At 35.0% G+C, this 17,226-nt stretch overlaps 1 protein-coding gene across 6 annotated transcripts in view; it reads left to right on the top strand.

The window, feature by feature from the left end:
* PIKFYVE (phosphoinositide kinase, FYVE-type zinc finger containing) overlaps positions 1–17,226 on the top strand; it is a 124,881-nt gene that overhangs the window by 57,321 nt on the left and 50,334 nt on the right. For all 6 annotated transcript variants that reach the window (XM_079133159.1, XM_079133160.1, XM_079133162.1 and 3 more), the window contains 3 exons: positions 891–1,062; positions 8,163–8,370; positions 10,129–10,218. In XM_079133159.1, coding sequence (XP_078989285.1) covers positions 891–1,062; positions 8,163–8,370; positions 10,129–10,218 — 470 coding nt within the window. The remainder of the gene's footprint in view (positions 1–890; positions 1,063–8,162; positions 8,371–10,128; positions 10,219–17,226) is intronic.

Raw genomic sequence — 17,226 nt, forward strand, 5'->3', positions numbered from 1 at the left:
TACACACTTTTGGGGATCGTACTATTTTATGAACAATGACATAATGTGACTTGAAAGAAAATTTATTTATTAAGCTGGATGCGGTGGTGCATGCCTGTAATACCAGGGACCCAGGAGGCTGAGGCAGGAGGATCCTAAGTTTAAACCAGCCTCAGCAACTTAGTGATACCCTGTCTTAAAAAAAATATAAGAAAGAGCTGCAGATGTAGCTCAGTGGTTAAATGCCTGTGGGTTCAATCCCCGGTAGCAGAAAAAAAAGAAAGTTTATTTATTACATGTTCCAGCTTTGAAAGCCACATTTCTTTTGTACATAAGTTCTTAACTTTAATGTGGTTATTAGGTTTTTTTTCTCCTTTTTTTTTTTTTTTCTCCTTTTATATCTGGTATTTTTGAAATAGTTTTGTTTAAGTGTAAGACCAGAGTCTGTAGATATACCCCATGATTCTTTTTAAGAAGCTTTATTATTTGTATGAATAAATATGGTCAAACTTCCTTTTATCCTTATGTATATTCGGATATAATGGACATGAGAATAGCACCTTAGTTTTTGAAAAGACCATCTGTCATCTGTTGTACTGTAAATCTCATTATAAAAGTTCATGTACATATCAGTGTATGATAAGCTGCTCTTTGCTGTTCCGTATCTCCATTTTTTTATCCTTGCACCAATACTGTCTAAAATTATGTAGCTTTAGAACAAACCTTGATGGATGGTAATACAAGTCCTATTTTATTTTTCAGGATTATTCTTGGTCATCTTGATCTTTTGAATTTCATATGAATTTTAAAATTCTGATTTCTGCAGAAAAAACCTTCTAGGATTTCATTTGCCATTACAATGTAAAAATTGGTATTTTTCATGAAGCCTTCATACATTTTTATTGTTATAGGATAGTGACCTGAAGCAATACTGGATGCCAGATAGCCAGTGTAAAGAATGCTATGACTGTAGTGAAAAATTCACAACCTTTAGGCGCAGACACCATTGTCGACTGTGTGGGCAGATTTTCTGCAGTCGTTGCTGTAATCAAGAAATCCCTGGAAAATTTATGGGCTATACAGGTAAATGCATTTTATTGACAGTATTACAATGTTAAAGGTCATAAGTATAAAATAGTTATAATACAGGACCAACATTAAGACAATTTTTAGTTTGGGCATTAGGTGTAAGGCATGGGGATGCAACAGTGAGGGTGACAGCTCATCACAGTCAAATGATAAAGTAGATGGAAAAGTAAAAAAACTAGAATAAAAGACAGTGTATCAAAGATACTAGCAAAAACTCTAGGGACATTAAAAGTTATCAAATGATGGTTAAAGTAGATTTCTACTTTATATTATTATGAGAGTTTTTATTTCTAAAGAAAAGATTTTTCTTAAATGATATCATGTTTTTGCAAATTGTATCCTACTCTTATTCTTCCTTAAGAAACATAGTCAAATTTTAGGAATACTGAAAATTCAAATTATTTGTTGAAACAGAAAAAGCTGACAATGGTTTGTGGATTTACATAATGATTAGGGAGTGAAAGGTGAATTGAAATTACTCAAGAAAATGCTCTTGACATCTCTCATGTTATTTTTGTTATTGTACAGATTTTCCCTTTGCTTTCATTCACTTGAAGAAAAAGAACCTAAACTGCGACAGAGTCAGGGTCCCATTATCTTTCACCCAGATTATGACTACAGCTTTTTTTTTCTTTTTAAATTAAAAATCATAAATTTACATAGGGCAATGTTGTTTGATTCATTCTTTTTTTTTCCCTCCCCTCCCACCCCTCCCACCCCTCTTTTCCCTCTATACAGTCCTTCCTTCCTTCCATTCTTACCATCCTCCTTATCCCTAACCCTAAACCTAACCCTAACCCTAACGCCAACCCCTCCTACCCCCCATTATATGTCCTTATCCGCTTATCTGACTACAGCTTTTAAAAGACTTTCTTACCCCTAGTTTTTCCCTATCTTGAATTCATTTTTCATATTCAAGTCAGTTTTCTTTGTAGAATGCTAATTGATCATGTCAGGTTATTTCCCTGCTTAGTACTCTTAGGATAAATACCTTTTCAGAGCTACCATTACCCTTAGGATAAAATCTCTCTCATAACATTGGTGTATTGATTTCTTTCTTTTTTACTGGGGTACTTTACCACTGAGCTGTATCCCCAGTCCCCCCCGCCCCCCCGCCTTATTTTTCATTTTGAAATAGGGCCTTGCAAAGTTGCTGAGGCTAGGCTATCCTTGATCCTCTTGCCTCAGCCTCCTGAGTTGCTAGGATTTTAGATATGTGGTTCCATGCCTGGCTGGCATGTTATTCTCTTAGGGCTACTATAACAAAGTACCATAGGGTGAGTGGCTTAGAACAATAGAAATTTATTGTCTTACAGTTCTGGAAGCCAGAAGTACCATAATAGAGGTTAGGGAACCAATGTATGGATTTTGCCAGTTGCTGAATATGTCTAAATCAATTATATATTCCAGAACTGAGGAAATAACCTCAGCATGGGCTTTGGGAACCCACTAACCTCACTGTCAAATGTACCTGAGCTTAAGTTCCATCAATTGCCACACCTCCCTAAGCCTCTACTGTGACTGGTGAACCACAGTGATGTTTGAGTCCCTGGAATTACTGTTAGTTTATAGAGTTAGTGCAAGTAATCCATGAAAAAGTTGACTGTTCCCTTGCTTTCATTGTGTAGTCACCTTAGTAAAAGGCCATAAATCCCTTTGGTCCCTGACACCTCTGGTTCCAGTTTTCCCAATTGCATTTGATTTTCCTGATTTAGTGGCAGCAGTCCCTGCTGTAATTTCTGACCTGCAAAGAACAGCAACCACAATAGTAGTCAGAACTCTTCAGCGATTCTGGGGCTCAGCTCACATTTATTTTTCATGGTTGTGCTGAATGGTACATCCTTCTGGGTAGGCAAGCAGGTCTTATATGGCAAATCCATTCTCTTTACTTTTTATGTATGCCCAAGTAAGATTTATTATGGACAAATTATAGAAAAAGGTTACTAATATCCATAGATAAATTCCTTAAGTCATTTATAAAGATCATTTTTAAAAGTTTAGTTTTCTGTTGAATCAAACACTACTATCACTTATAACTGGATTTTTTTTATTCTTTACAAATGTTAGCACAGCTAGCATTGCCTTATCAATAGTCAAATCATAAACAATGTCCCAGTGGTTGTGTCCCTATCCAGATTATTCAGGTGATCAGGAAGAAAGTCTTCTATTTGTTTGCTTTAGCTTTTAGTTCCTGGTGATAGCTCCAAATACAACAGATATGAGAGGCTTCTGCTGCCATAAATATAAATGAGTATCTTGACCAAGTAAACCCTGTAGCTATTAAGCAGTGGATTGAGCTGTACTGAGTTCCTCCCCAGGTCTGGCTGTTAGCCAATCCAGTACACACCAATTCCCATTTCATAATTGGCATCCAGATAAAAAACTGTTTGGGTTGATTATGGAGGTACAAGGACTAGGGTCCTCTTCTGGTGATGTCTTTCTTGCTAGCAGAGCCCAAAGATCATGCAGAGCATCACCTAACAAGAGATAGGGAGTGTGGGTATTGTATGTGCAAAATCAACTTTGAACATTCCTGCTTCCTTGAGCTTTTGTATTCTTTGTTCTGTAGTATATCAGGGCAGTTCAGGCATTTTAGCTTCATTTAACATAAGCTGCCTTTTAAAGGTTCATATTTTAACCAGTCAACTAAATAGACTTGGATCTCCTTTTAATCTCTCGAGATGCAAGATTAAATCTGGAATCTCTGCTTAGCAGACCCATATTGGTAAATTCAACTTGAGCCAATTTTCTTTCCACTGTCCTCAGTATCCATTCCAATTATTCCCTGAGTGTTCGTCTGTATTAATTGGAAAAGTCATGTGGTTCTTCTGCAATGTAGTGTACATCCTCATGGGTCATACTTTGTACCTTACCTTCAAGACCTGGTGGACCTTGCCATGGGATGGAGGTACTAGGAACAGATCCTGAGGGGAATTAGAAGTGTCTTGCAAGGTAGCTAACTAAGGGGAGGTCATTACAGATTCCTTAAGCAGAGTTAATCTCAGATGGCATAGAAAGGCTACTTCTGACAAGAGGCTCAGGTTTTGAGGGATCTTTATCTGTAGCTTCACTTGGCTTTTTCCATATATCTTCATTCTAATTTTCAGGATCCCATTTCTTTGCAATCAGTGCCCTTGCTTTAATAGCAGACATACTGCAAGGTTGGCAATTAAAGTTATTTTATTTTATAAAGCTTGGAATCTAAGTGTGAACAGGGTTGCTTCCTTCTGGAAGTTCCAAGAAAGAATTTACCCCAGGCTTCTCTCCTAGTTTCTGGTGGTTGCTGGCAATCCTTCATGTTCTTTGGCTTGTGAACAGATCCATCACTCCTGTTTCTGTCTTTGTTGTCATGTGGTGTTTTCCTCTCCTAGTTTGTGTTTTAATTAGGCCCCTTGTATTTTGTATATTGGTTAGATTTTCAGCAATCTTAGCACTGAGGCCGTAGGAGCTAAGGGATTCTTTTAGGAAAGACAGAAAATTTGAAGTAATTAGTACAGTTTTGACCTGGGAATTTGAATCCTAAGGTCATCCTTTTCTTTCTCCACTTTCTGTAGTACAATTAGGAACAGTAAGTTTATCTTAAAATATTTATTAGTTTGACAAAAATGTTCTAAGATATTAAATACATAGTGATGAACAACCTGGCTTCTTAAAGTATTTGGTTAGGAGTATTCATAGGTGATATTTTGCATGTTTGTATTGCCAAGCACACCATAGACTATCATTATTCTCTTTGCTGTTAGAAATAAAATCATTGGTGCCTTTCAATCTAGTCAGTTAGAGAACCAATCCCAGAAATATGAAAGCCAATTTGGAAAAGTTGTCCTTAAAATTCTTTTCCTCTAGTACTGTTCTTTATACCACTTTTAGTCATTTTTGTGTGGCTGTGACCAAAATACCTGACAAAAACAACATGGAAGAGGGAAAGTTTATTTTTCACTCTTGGTTCCAGAGGTTTAATCCATGGTCAATTGAGTTCACTGCTCTGGGCCCAAGATGAGATAGAGCATCATGGCATAAGGGAGTGGTAGAGGAAAGCTGCTCAGCTCATGGTGGGTCAGGAAGCAGAAAAAGGAAGGACATGCCCCTTGAGACCTACCTCCTTCAGCCACATACAACTTACTTACAGTTACCACCAGTCTATTTAAACTATGGTGGACTGGTTAGGTTACAGCTCTCACAATCCAATCATTTAACCTCATTACTGCATTAACACAGGAACTTTTGAGGGACAGCTTACATTCAAGCATAACAGTACCAAAATCTATATTAGTGAGGATTCTCCAGAGAAACAGAATGTATGGAGTACAGACACACACTGAGAAAACGAGTTAGAGAAGTTTACCTGTATTTTAAGGAATTGGCTTAAGTAATTTAATGATTGTGTGGGCTGGCAGTCTGAAAACGCCTACATAAATTTTGCTTTGCAGTATTGAGACAGTACTCCTTTTTTCTTCTGAAAACTTTAGTCTTACCTCTTCAGACCTTTATCTGATTGAATGAGACTCACGTGCATTATGGAGGGTAATTTGCTTTACATCAGTGTTTGTAAATGTTAATCTACTCCCTGCCCCTCCGCCAAACCCAGATAACTCTGTTTAGATTATATGACCAAACTGCTGCCTAGCCACATTGACCTAAAATTGACTATCACAAATGGGATAATATGTTTAGTGCACAATTATACATCAAGACCCTGAATAAATGTAAAATACCTGGAACAATGTCTGATACATATTAAAGGATCAGTGACTATTAAGCAATTATTGTGGTGGCAGTAGAAGTAATATCATTCATCATGTGCATTTTAAATTATATACGTCTATCACTTCCAGTGAACTATGAGTTCTGTGATGACAGGGCTGTGCTCATCGGCCTTTATTTTCCCATCATATAATACAGTCATATGCTTAGTGGGCCTTTGCTAATGAATGCTCTTCATGAAATGAAAGTTTTCTGATCAGGCTTGGCTCTCTTTTTTTTGATTCAACAGTTTTAGTTCTGAGAGTTGACTGGTTCAGGGAGATTTCCTTTTCTAGTGTAAGAAATGAACCAAGCCTTTGTTATGGTAACTGTAAGTCTTTCAGGAAGGAAGTAAAGGAAGTAATTTTACTTCCTCACTGTAATTCTACCCTGGTCAGTTGATGGTAGTTATCCTAGTGGTTTGATTTATCCTAGACTGGAGTTCACTTTGTTGTTACTGTTTTCTGGGTCCTCATTGAAGTGAATATAGATATATTTTTTCTTCACAGTTTTAATAGACTTTATCTTTTAAATTGTGGTGACAGAAATTAGTAAGACAACAAGCGACGTTTTATTTAAGTGATGTTTTGATTAAGAAAACGTATAGTTTAATAAAACTTATATAATAGTAGTCTTAAAACAGGCAATTATACTTGGTAGAAATTATGGCAAAAGCAATACAGTGAACTTTTAGAACTCTTCTGTCGCTTCAGATTTTTAGTAGGAATGGTAAAAAATAGTAAGGGAGAATTGTTAATTTACATGTAAAGTTAAATACAATCTTGTGTTGCTTACTGATTGGTAAGTTGTGAGGTATGCATTACTTAGGTGATTTTGTCCTTGTGTGAACATCATGGAATATACTTACACAAACCTGGATGATACTGGTTAATCACCCAATATGGCCCTTTTTTGGTGGGGTGGATTGGGCTCTTGGGGTCTTCTAGTTGCCCAGGCTGGTTTTGAACTTGTGGCCTCAGGTGTTCCACCTGCCTGAGCCTTCTGAGTGTCAACATGGCCTTTTGAGCAATTGAGAGACCAAATAGGAGATCTGTGAGGCTACTACTTATATAACATGATATAGTATTTTATAGTAATTTTTTTATAAGTAGAAAGTAGTATATTCTAAAATAATGGTAAAGTGTAGAATCATAAAGACATAAGTCAGTGACAGTCATTTGTCATCATTATCAAGTATTATGTACTGTACATAATTATATGTGCTATGCTTTTATAAGACCCGCAAAGTAGTAGGTTTATTTATATCAGCATCACCACAAACATGAGAAATGTGTTGCCCAACAATATTATGATGGCTACAACATCAGCAGGTGATAAGAATTTTTCAAGGGCTGGAGTCACAGATCAGGGGTAGAGTTCTCGCCTTAGAAGTGTGAGGCCCTGGGTTTGATACACAGCACTGCAGGTGGGGGGAACAAAATGGAGTTTTTTTGGCCCCATTATACTCTTATGTGACTATTATTGTATTATGTGGTCTATTGTTAACCAAAACATTATGTGACACTTGACTGTGTTTTACCTTTATCCCCCGCCACCCTCCCCCCGCCCCAGGCCAATTTTTATTTGTAATCTCCTGATCCAGCTAGGACAGGAATACAGAGAACCATACCTCCATTTTTAATACATTAAATTGTTATGGAATCACATAAAACAATGTTCTAGAAAAACAGGGTAGAAATTAAAACTTATTTTTGGGCAGGACTACATCCTAAAAAAAAAATAACAGTTAGTAGTAATAAGTAACCTTGTTTCTTCTCCCAAGAACATTTTTATTTTAACTTTCGCTGATAGAATTTCAGCAAAGTTTATCTCAACATCTCATATTGTATTTAAGGCCACTTAATTAGTTTTCAAAATTGCTCCTTCTGTAGGCCACTCTTCAGGGCTTCATAATAGAAACTAATTTCCTCACTTGATGCATAGGGAAAATGTGTTGTTTACATTTGCATTGGTATTCAAATTTTTTCTCTTTGAAATTCCTGTCTCATACATCCCTTGCTTCATTTTTACAACTTTGTAAAGATGGTCTTTTAAGCAGAGTTTTCTAGTATTATTGGGTCAAATTTTCTTACCTTGTTACAAGTATTTGAAGTAACTTGGACACCTGGATGAATTTATTATAGTGATGATCTTAAAATATTTAACAGAGCCAGCTAAAGTATTTCACTTCTTTAAAAAAAATTTTTTTTGGGGGGGGTAGTCTTTAATTAAGACTTGAAGAAATTTCCCTATTATTAGATTATATATTAACACAAGGATTTAGAATATTTTAAGTAATATATTATTGCTACTTTTGACTTTTTTTTCTTCTTTTTTCTTTTTTCTCCTAGGGGACCTCCGAGCTTGCACCTATTGTAGAAAAATAGCCTTAAGTTATGCTCATTCCACAGACAGTAATTCCATTGGGGAAGACTTGAATGCTCTTTCAGATTCTGCTTGCTCTGTGTCTGTGCTTGATCCCAGTGAACCCCGAACACCTGTTGGAAGTAGAAAAGCCAGCCGTAACATTTTCTTAGAGGATGATTTGGCCTGGCAAAGGTACTATCACTTGAATATAATTTTATTTAAACTTGAGAAGTACTAAGTTTCCTGACTTATAAGTGCTTTTGGTTGACATTTATTCTTTGACTTGTTTCCTTCAAATTTTCTGTTTTCTCTTTCTCCTTGGCTTACCTCCAGAAGAATTACAGATGTTTATGGGTACATGATAATTGAGTATAATCTCCATAAGATGAGAGACTTTATACTTTTTTGTTCATTCACTGTTTTACTGTTAGTATTAAGAATAGCACATGGCATGCATATGGTCTTCATGATATTTGCTAAATAGGCAACAGAAGTCACTGAGATTAATAATTCCTAATGTAGTCTTTTTTAAGGAGAATACTCATGCGATTTGTATTAATATTTCTAAATGAAATTAGATTTTTTTTCCTTCCAAAGATAAATTTCATCTTTTTGCAGGACTAAATATGCTGGTAGTGGAGAATGTTCTTAACTCTTTCTTGGAAGTTACTTAGAATTGTTTGAATTAGTGTCTTAGGTTCATCAGTTTCTGATTGCTTAAGCATAATACCAAATCTGGCCATGTCAGCAGGCTTAGAGTTTTAACCAACATTTTTCTGAAGGAGGTATTTTCTCAGTTACATCTTAAGGAAGTGAGGAATTACAATACATTGTATTTAAACAAATAAAAATAAACTAATTACAACTACAGTTCAACATGTATGAATCTCAGGGACATATATGAAATAGAATGTGTCACATAATCATACATCCACTAACCTTTCATTTATATAAACTTCAGGAATACATGAAATAAATACAGATACCTGGGGATACCAATGTGGTAAAACTTAAAGGAAGACAACGATAAACATAAAATTTGTGACAATGATGTCATTGAAGGAGGGGAAAAGAATGGAATCAGGTTGGGAACTCAAACACTTCAAAATTAGTGGTAGTGTTCTTTTTTCTTAAATTACTTGACGAGTCCTTCGATGTTTATAGTATCTTGATTATATCTTACATACCTTTTATAAATCTAAAAAATTGATTCTATATTTAATAATACAATACAAAGTGTAGAGATTCTTCAATTCTTGCTTACTTTAATTAGTAATACCTTTTAATTATGTACAGTCTGACTATATAAGCCTAAAATTGGCAGGTGTGATTTAATAAAACAAACCAGGTATGACAGCTTTCTGAGAGATATTTGATAGATGTCAAAGGTAGAATAAAAGTTTTAGGCTTTGTGCTAATTATTTAATATTCATTCTCTTTTAGTCATTATACCTCGTTGGTAGGCCCGGTTTTCTTCTTCTGACAGTTGTAAAAGCTGAGGTTCAAAAAGATTAAATAATAAGCTCAGGGTCACACAGCTAGTAAGAGGTAGAGCCTGCTCTTAGACCTAGGTTTGCCTCTTATTTTGCTATTCCAGTGGGCTCTGGGGACAGAAAATAAAGTTTTAGAACTCATATTTCCCAAATCACTTCCATCTTATATATGTGATATGGAAAGTTATTCTGTAAGTCACCAATCCAACCAATTTTATTATTTTATTGGTGTCTTTAATGTTCAGTATACTTAAAAAATCTATCATTCTTTTGATATTTGATATGGTAACCATGCACAGTTTTCACCTTCACTAAAGGAAGAGCAAAAGTGGCCCATAATTTCATTATTGCAGGGGAAAAGATTTAATTTGCTTTTAAATGTTAAAGCACCTCAATGAAATTGGATTTGCCTTTTACTCTTCCAAGTGATCTCAGTATTTTCCTGTTTTCTTTATAGTTTGATTCATCCAGATTCCTCAAATACTGCTCTTTCAACAAGACTTGTATCTGTTCAGGAGGATGCTGGGAAATCCCCTGCTCGAAATAGGTAAACTGCTATATGAAAACACCGTATTCTGTGTCTGCTTTTTCTTTCTTGTCATAGTAATAACAGCAAACATTTAAAAAGGTGATTACTTGTTATAATTTCTTAGCTCTAAAGCTGAATTAAACTGTGATTTCCTTTTTGCTGGTCAGCTCTTACTTTCATTCTTTGAGTGACTCTTTCTAGTATTCTCCAGTGGCTTTAGATATTGGGACCTACACCATCCTGTGTCTTCCAGTTTAGTAAAAAGACCTGAAGGATGTAAGAGAATGAATCAGGTGGACATTTTGTATACCATTGAGCGTATACCAAGAAAACAAGAATGGCAAGTTCCTAGCAAAGAATAACAGTCTTGTGAGCCTGAAGTAGATCAGTTTTATAGTTAATTGTCAGGTCATTTACATTAATTGTCATTTACTCTGAGTGAGATGGGAAGAGTGTTTTTTCTTGAATTTTTAATTCTTTTGAAAGAACTTCCAAACATGCAGAAGATCTGCAAGAATAGGAAAATAAGTGTTCATATATTCTTAAGATTTATTTATTTATGTTTTTGCCTGTTTCTTTTGTCTTTATATATATATTTATATATACACACACATACATTTTCTCTGAACCATTTGAGAGTGTGTTTCAGACATTGTTATCTTTTTTTTTTCAGTTCATTGAATTTATTTTTTATAGAAGTTTTAGGCTGACAACAAAATTGAGAAAGTAGAGAGGCCTTTTTTCTTTGTTGTGTGTATGCTCAACCCTTCACTACTATGAATATCTGAGACCACAGTCAATGAACCTACATTGACACATTATCATCCAAAGTCTGTAGTTTACATTAGGGTCTACTCTTGGTATTGTACATTGTATGGATTTAGACAAATGCAAATGATAATGTATCTACCATTGTAGTATCATAAAGAATAATTTTACTGCCTTAAAAATCTGTTCTTTCTGTTCATCCCTCCCTTCCCCTAATCCATTGTAATCATTGATTTTTTTTTTTTTTATTGTCTTCATAGTTTTCCTTTTTTCCAGAATCACATATGCAGAATGTATGTAGATTTTTAAGATTGACTTCTTTCACTTGGTAATGTGCATTAAAGTTTTCACTAAGTCTTTTATTACGTGATGGCTTATTTATTTTTAGTGTAGAATAATGTTCCATTTTCAGTTGTACCATAATTTATCTATTTACCTTCTGAAGGGCATTTTGATTGCTTCCAAATTTTAGCAGTTAAAAGAGTAAGATTGGTATAAATACCTGTGTACAAGTAATTTTCAGTTCATTTGGGTAAGTACCAAGAAGCATGATTGCTGGATCATATGGTAAGAACATAATTAATTTTTGTAAGACATTTTCAAACTGTCTCCCAAAGTGTCTTTATCATTTTGCATTCCTGCCAGGAATGAATGAGAGTTTCTCTGGCTCCATGTGATACCAGTATTGGTGTTGCCAGTGTTTTAGGTTTGGGCCAATGTTATAGGTGTGTGGTGGTATCTCATTATTGTTTTAATTTGCCATTTTTAATGACATATGTTGAATATCTTTTTATATGCCTTCTTGCTGTTTGTATATCTTCTTTGGTGAGGTATCAAAATCTTTTGCCCATTTTGTAATTAGTTTGTTTATTTTCTTATTGTTCACTTTTAAAAAATTGGAAGCAATTTGTTTTATTTTAGAATACAGCAAAAACATTTTGTTTTTTAATTCTTAATATTAATTTAAAAAAACCTTTTTTTTTTGCATTACTGGGAATTGAACATCAAACCCAGGTGCTTTACTGTTGAGCTACATCATCAGCCCTACTGCCCATTTCTTTTTATTTTTTATTTTGAGGCAGTCAACATGCTGAAGCTGGCCTCTACTTGTGATCCTCCTTCCTCAGCCTCCTGAGTTGGTGGAATTAGAGGCATGTACTACCACACCTAGCATATTGTTGCGTTTTTAGAGTTCTTTGTGTTTTGGATAATAGTCCTTTATCCAGATGTGTCTTTGGCAAATATTCTCTCCCATTGTACAGCTTGTCTTTTCATTTTCTTGACATTGTCTTTTGCAGAGCAGAAGAATTTAATGAAATTTACCATATCCAGGATCATCTAGGTTTTCTCTTGTGTTATTTTCCAGGAGTTTTGCATTTTACATTTAGGTCTATGATCCATTTTAAGTTAATTTGTGAAGGGTTTCAGGTCCTTTTCTAGATTTATTTTTTTTATATTTGGGAGGATAGTTGAGTTTTCAGATTCAAAACTTGTTGAAAAGATTATTTTTGCTCCTTTGTATTACTTTCGTTCCTTTGTCAAAGATCAGTTGACTATTTATGTGAGTCTATTCTTGGGCTCTTTTATGTTTTGTTGATCTATTTGACTATTCTTTTACCAATACTATTGTCTTGATTATCGTGACTTTATATAGTAAGTTCCTAAAGTCAGATTGTATCATGTTTCCAACTTTCTCCTTTTATATTGTGTTGACTATTTTGGATGTTTTGCCTCTTCCTTATAATCTTTAGAATTACTTTTTCAGTGTCTGCAAAGTCACTTGCTGGGATTTTGATTGGTATTGTACTGAATCTATAGAGCCAAATTTGGAGAAACTGACATGTTGACAATATTGAGTTTTCCTATTCATGAAATATCTTTCCATCTATTCATTAATTTCTTTTATTCATGTTTTATAGTTTTCCTCATTTAGTTCTCATGCAAGTGTTGTTAAACATTCTTGCACTGATAATTCCAACACTTGTGCCATATCTGATATTTTTCTCATATTTGTTCCATATCTCCAAACTGGTTTCTTGCCTTTTAGTATGCCTTGTGGGTTGATAGCTGGACATGATGTACTAGATAAAAGAAACTGTAGTAAGTAGACCTTTCTTTAGTCTTGTAATAATAAGGCATGAGGTGAAGGGAAGTATCTTTATACTTTATACTTTCTTGATTGTCTCAGTCTTTCGGTGAGCTTGTGCCCTGGGACTGTAAACTTTGTAAGCACTTCTCCATCCCTGTCCCTCCATCCTTGTATCCCCTCCTTTGCCCTCCTTAGGTGGAAAAGGGTGGTTGGAGGAGTCTAGAGTTGTGTATTTCTCTTCGTCTACATGGAAGATTTAGAGGGGACTGGAATTGGGTATTTCTCTTCCCCTGGGGTGGGGGTTAAGCTCTGAAATTTTACTAGGTTAGGCTCTAATAAAATAGTTTCTCCTCAAGGTAGGCATTATTAAAAAGATCTGGCACATGTAAAAATTGTTATTTTTTCCCTGCTCGGGGGAAACTGGAGGACTTTTTCTTTGACATTCACCATGAGGACCTGGTAGAACTCCTGAAAGTGAAACTCACAAATGCATGCCCCATTCCCTAATACTTGGCTCGCCTAGAGTTTTCAAGTTTTCAGGCTTGTTCACACTGAGCTGCCTGGAATTTGTCAGTTATAGTTCAGGTTTTTCTACCTAAACAGTGTTCTTTTTCAGGAAAGTTTCTACTTGTGAGTTTCTGCTCCAGTAAATTGTGATTCTGTGTATGTACCTGTCTGTCTCATGATTGGAGCAGCAGTTTGTCATGTGATCTCATTTGTCTGACAGATCTATGAAGGGTTGCTGACTTCTCAGTTTGTTTAGCTTATTGGTTATTAGGACAGAGTAAAGATTTCTAAGATTCTTACATGTCAGACAAGAAAGAGGAAGTCTCATTCTTTATTAATATTTAAGTGTGTTTCCTTAGAACAATTAAGGTCCCTTACATAATCATGTATAACTTCAGAACATTGTAATGGTAAGAAATTTCTGTTATCTAATATCTTGTATGTATCCCGTGTTTTTGCCAGTAGTCCTAGTAATGACCTTTGTACTAATTTCCCTCAGTCCGTGATATAGTCCAGGATCATGCATTGCATTTAATTGTCATGTCTTGATCTTCTTTACTGTAACAGTTTGCTTTCTTTATTTTTCATAGTGTCAAAAAATAAAAGGCCCATCTGTTTGGATTTGTCACATGTTTCCTCATGATAAGATAATAGGTTTGTGTGTGTGTTTGGCAATTGAACCCAGGGGCTATTGGCCACTGAGACACATCTCCATCCATTTTTGCATTTTTATTTAGTGACAGGATCTTGCCAGTTTGCTTACAGCCTCTCTAAGTTGCTGAAGCTAGCTTCAAACTTGTTCCTGCCTTAGCTTCCCAGGCCACTGTGCTTACAGGCATGTGCCACACCACCTGGCTAGGCTATGCATTTTTGGGAAAGCATAGAAATACTGTGTAAGTGGTGTGCCCTAAGTCTTGCATGTTAGAAAGGATAATGTCACTGGTGATGTTGACTTGATTTCTTGGCTAAAGTTGTATCCTAAGTTTTTTCACTATAAAGTAGTTACCATCTTTTCACTTGTAATTAATAGGTGATATGTGGGGAGCTACTTTGAGACTGTATAAGTAGTCTGCTTTTTACATGTCCTTCATTCATTATTTTAGCATCCATTTATGGTTCTTGCTCAAATTACATGTTACTCTGATCTTTACAAAATGATGACTTTCTAGTTCCATCATTTCGTCTACAATTATTAGTTGACCATCTACTTTATAAGAGTAGAATGAATGGAGAGTTTTTTGAATGGGAAGATGGGAGGATGACACGATCTTAACTATTTTGCAAGGAGCATTCTGGCTGCTCTGTTGAGTAGGTTGTAGGACATAAGAGTAGAAGCAGGTAGACCACTTGGAAAGCTTGTAGAAAGAAAATTGATTTAGATAAGTATAGGAGTGGGGGAGGGGGATACATGAGAAATAGATTCTAGATACATTTTGATTGTAGACATAACTACATTTGCTGTTCAGTTGAATGTAGACTACAACAGAAAGAGAATTCAAAGATGACTCAGATTTTTTACTTGAGCAGTTGGAATTGCTATCTATTGAGATAGAGGAAGACTGGGAGTAACAGTTTGATTTTATTTATTTTGGTACTGGGAATTGAACTCAGGGGTGCTTTACCACTGAGCTACATTCCTGGCCCTTTTTATTTTTTATTTTGAGGAATGGTCTCACTGAGTTGCTGAGGCTGACCTCAGACTTGTGATCCTTTTGCCTTAGACTCTGGAATTGCCAGCATTATAGGCGTGTGGCCCAATACCAAACAGTTTGGTTTTAGACATACTGAATTTGACAGACCTTCTAGAGATCCAAGAGAGCTGTCAAATAGACAGTTGGATATATGAATCCAAAATTTAGGGAAGAGATACAGGCTGGAGATATAAATCTAGGTGTCATCATTATGTGAATGGTATTTAAGATTGTGAACCTGGATGGGGATCATCAGTAAAGTGAGTGTGAAAAGAGAGGAAATAGGACCAGGGACTAAGAATTGGGAAGTGAAGACGACCAAGAAAAGGAGAAGGAGATGGTGAGGCCATTGAGGTGAGCGGAGAACTAGGTCAGTGAGTGGTGTTTGTGCTAGTAGACAAGTGAAGAAAGGTTTTCAAGGAGGGAAGAGTTCAATTGCTGAAATGTTAAGTACGATGAGTTTAAAGCATAATAGTTAATTTCAGTGGGTTGGTTGGTGTTTAAAATAGGATGGAAAAATAATTGGAATTGGGAGTTTTGCTATAAAGAGAAGGAAGGAAATACAGCAGAGGGATGTGGAGAGTTTTAAAAAGATAATATAAATTACAGTATTCCTGTGGGCATGTACACAGTCAAAGAGATAGTTGTGTAATTTACAATATATTTTCATGTGTTTTGAAGTAGTACTAAGATTAATGAAGGTCTTTTGGAGAGATGTAATTTATTCAATGAATGGCAGCCCTTATGCTTATAATTTTCATCAGTGTTCTTGCCACTAGCATATTAATTAGAGCTTTTGACAGCAAAATTAACCAATTTGCTTTTATTCTTACTGCCACTGTAATAGATTATGTGTTTAGAATGTTAGACAAAGGCAGAATGCATGAACCAGTGCCACCATTGGAAAAGAGATTTAAATCGAATACGACATAATGATAATCTTTGACCTAAAAGAATATACTAATAAGTGAATACCTGATTATTTTAAAAAAAATGCTTAAAGGTTATTTGATATAGTTGTTTCCCATTGACAATTAATGACTTTCTGCTAAATCTCTGAATAATTTCTTAAGTTATTAAAAAATATTTTTATCTTTATACTGAAAAGAAGATGGTTTGTCTTTTGAGACCTAGTTTTGAATGGCAGTTCTTATGCTTATTAGCTGAGTTACCCTAAAATTGACTAAAGGTCTGAATCTGGATTTCATTATCTATAAAATGGAACTATAAATATCTACTCTATACAATATCGTGAGGATTAAATAAACCCATTCATTGCCTTAACAAATGGGTTACATAGTCTCTAACACACAGATGCTTCTGCCTTTTATCCTTTATTTGTAAGCTAAATTTAAAAAAAAAATTTCTAGATAGAAGCTAAGTAAATTTTAGCTACATATTTTTTTTAAATAAAAAACTTGCTTGATTCTGTTGATAATCCACTTATAAGTCATTTGTCTGGTAACTGCCCAGAGGCAAAATTAAGGATGAAAGTCATGAGCAGAAACAAATATTCACTAGTTTTTTTTTTTTTAACTGATGAAATGAAAATATAATAATAACTGGGGCACTATTTTAAATATAGGTTTGCTAGTGAGAAAAGAGGAATTCTTTATTTGAACATAGCATATCACCTGGGGTTCAGAATTGTTGTTCTCTATGCTGTACAAAAACAGGAGGCAGGGTGAATTTGATCTCTGAACTCTAGTTTTTTGACCGTGATTTGTAATATTATTTCTACATTTAGTTCTCATTCTTTATGTATCTCTATAACCCCCCCAGTTTCTAACATTTTTAACAAGAAGCACTTACATCCACTTCCTTTGAAATATTACTGATATGTGAACTATATAATTATTTTCCTGTAATCTTTCCATAATTACTTTCTACTCTCTTTTACTTTCAAGTGATTTTAGATTCACATAGAAGTTGCACAGATAGTACAGTTTGAGTATCCTTTTCCTATTTTTC

This window comes from Sciurus vulgaris (genome assembly GCF_902686455.1).
Source record: "Sciurus vulgaris genome assembly, chromosome: 3".
In the NCBI taxonomy this organism is placed as follows: Eukaryota; Metazoa; Chordata; class Mammalia; order Rodentia; family Sciuridae; genus Sciurus; species Sciurus vulgaris.